Source organism: Sminthopsis crassicaudata, chromosome 3 (genome assembly GCF_048593235.1).
Source record: "Sminthopsis crassicaudata isolate SCR6 chromosome 3, ASM4859323v1, whole genome shotgun sequence".
NCBI classification, from domain to species: domain Eukaryota; kingdom Metazoa; phylum Chordata; class Mammalia; order Dasyuromorphia; family Dasyuridae; genus Sminthopsis; species Sminthopsis crassicaudata.
The window spans coordinates 581,222,028-581,223,712 of NC_133619.1; the positions used below are offsets into that span (position 1 = coordinate 581,222,028).

A 1,685-nucleotide genomic window follows, 5' to 3' on the forward strand; every position below is an offset into this window, starting at 1 on the left:
AATAATAAGTTTAATTGATTTTTGAGGTTCCAATAGAACTTCCAAGTGTAAGAATCCTGCATGTAGCTAGAAATGGATAAAGATAAAGGCTGGAAAGGGAAATGAAAATCATTCAGATAGAGATGAAGTCATGGTGACTGAAGCCAGTCTGTGAAATCTTTCTCCCCTCACTCAGGTTCTAACTAGTTTGAAGTCATTTTTATGCCACTTTTGTTCTTGTATGAAGCATCTTTGCTTAAGACCTTTATGTATTTTATACTTTCTAAAAAATTTCAATGGGTCTGGCCAGGGAGGCAGCTCTCCAGCATACTCCATCCCCGACCACGTATCTGTTTAGTCCTTAAGCCATAGATGAGAGGATTCAGAGTGGGAGGGATAACCAGATAGAAGTCAGCTAACAGGACTTGGACAGGCAGGGGAACCAACTCCTGTCCAAACCAGGCCACATAGATGGAAACCATGCCTGGTAGATAATAGAGGGCCATAACTCCAACATGGGAACCACATGTGCTTAATGCTTTGAGCTGGGCATCCCGGCAGGAGAGACGGAACACAGCCTGAAGGATCAGGCTATAGGAGGTAGCAATGAAGATCACATCAATGCCTACAATGATTGAGGAACCAATCAGGCTATAGAGGTTGCTTGGCATGTGGTCAGCGCATCCCAGCTTGGCCACAGCCATGTGTTCACAGTATGAATGAGGAACCATCAGAGAGCCACAGAAGGGTAGGTGGCTCACCATCCAGCTCAGAGGTGTCATGAATGTGGCAGCTCTAAGGATAATTGCCACACCAATTCCTATCATTGTTCGTTGTGTAAGGATGGTCTGATAGTGCAAGGGTCTGCAGATGGCCACATACCGGTCAAAGGCCATAGCCAATAAAAGTCCTGTTTCCACAGCTGTGGCTGCGTGAACAATATACATTTGAGTGAAGCAGGCAGCGAAGCCAATAATTCCATCACCTGACCAGAAGATGTTTAGCATCTTTGGGACCACAGAGGTTGCCATAACAATGTCCACAATAGCCAGGATACACAGGAAGTAGTACATAGGCTCATGCAAGGCTGGATCAACCCAGATCACTGTCAGAATGAGGCTGTTGCCTACTAACGTCACAGCATACATGGTGCCTAGTGGTGCCAGCAACCAGAGATGAGTCACTTCTAAACCAGGGATGCCCATGAGGACAAATGTAGCAGGTGATGTATGATTGAATGGCAATTCTGGCATCTGATGGGAACCTCCTTTCCTGTGAAAACAGCAAAAATGTCACAAGAAAAGCTTGCCTGGTTCTTCTAGCCCTCAAGTCTGTTGGGCTATATTTTTCATCCTTTTAAAAAATAATCATTGAAGAAAGGAAAGTTATTAGGAGGAGCCATAATGAGGTCACTTGTAAGGTCCTTGACTTCATTCTGTATACCACATTGAAAACAATTTTTTAATATAGATAAGAAAATTGACCCTAAACAGTAGTCAGGTATTCAGGAATCATGATAACCCTAATTATGTCTTATGTTTACATAATGCTTTTCCACAACTTTGTGTCATAGATAGTGCTAACATTAATTTTTCTGAGTGTTCCTTTTCTATTAAAGAGAGATGACTCACTCGTGGTCACACACAGGCAATAAATTGCAATAGAATGTAAGTTCTTGTTCCCAAATCTTATACTCCCCCCACTCT

The 1,685-nt window shown here is 42.8% G+C and overlaps 1 protein-coding gene across 1 annotated transcript; it reads right to left on the reverse strand.

The window, feature by feature from the left end:
- Positions 1-272: 272 nt before the first annotated feature.
- Positions 273-1,232, reverse strand: LOC141562438 (olfactory receptor 52I2-like). The gene has a single exon (XM_074302475.1). It carries the CDS (start codon positions 1,230-1,232, stop codon positions 273-275), a length of 960 nt encoding a protein of 319 aa, XP_074158576.1.
- Between the last annotated feature and the right edge of the window lie 453 nt (positions 1,233-1,685).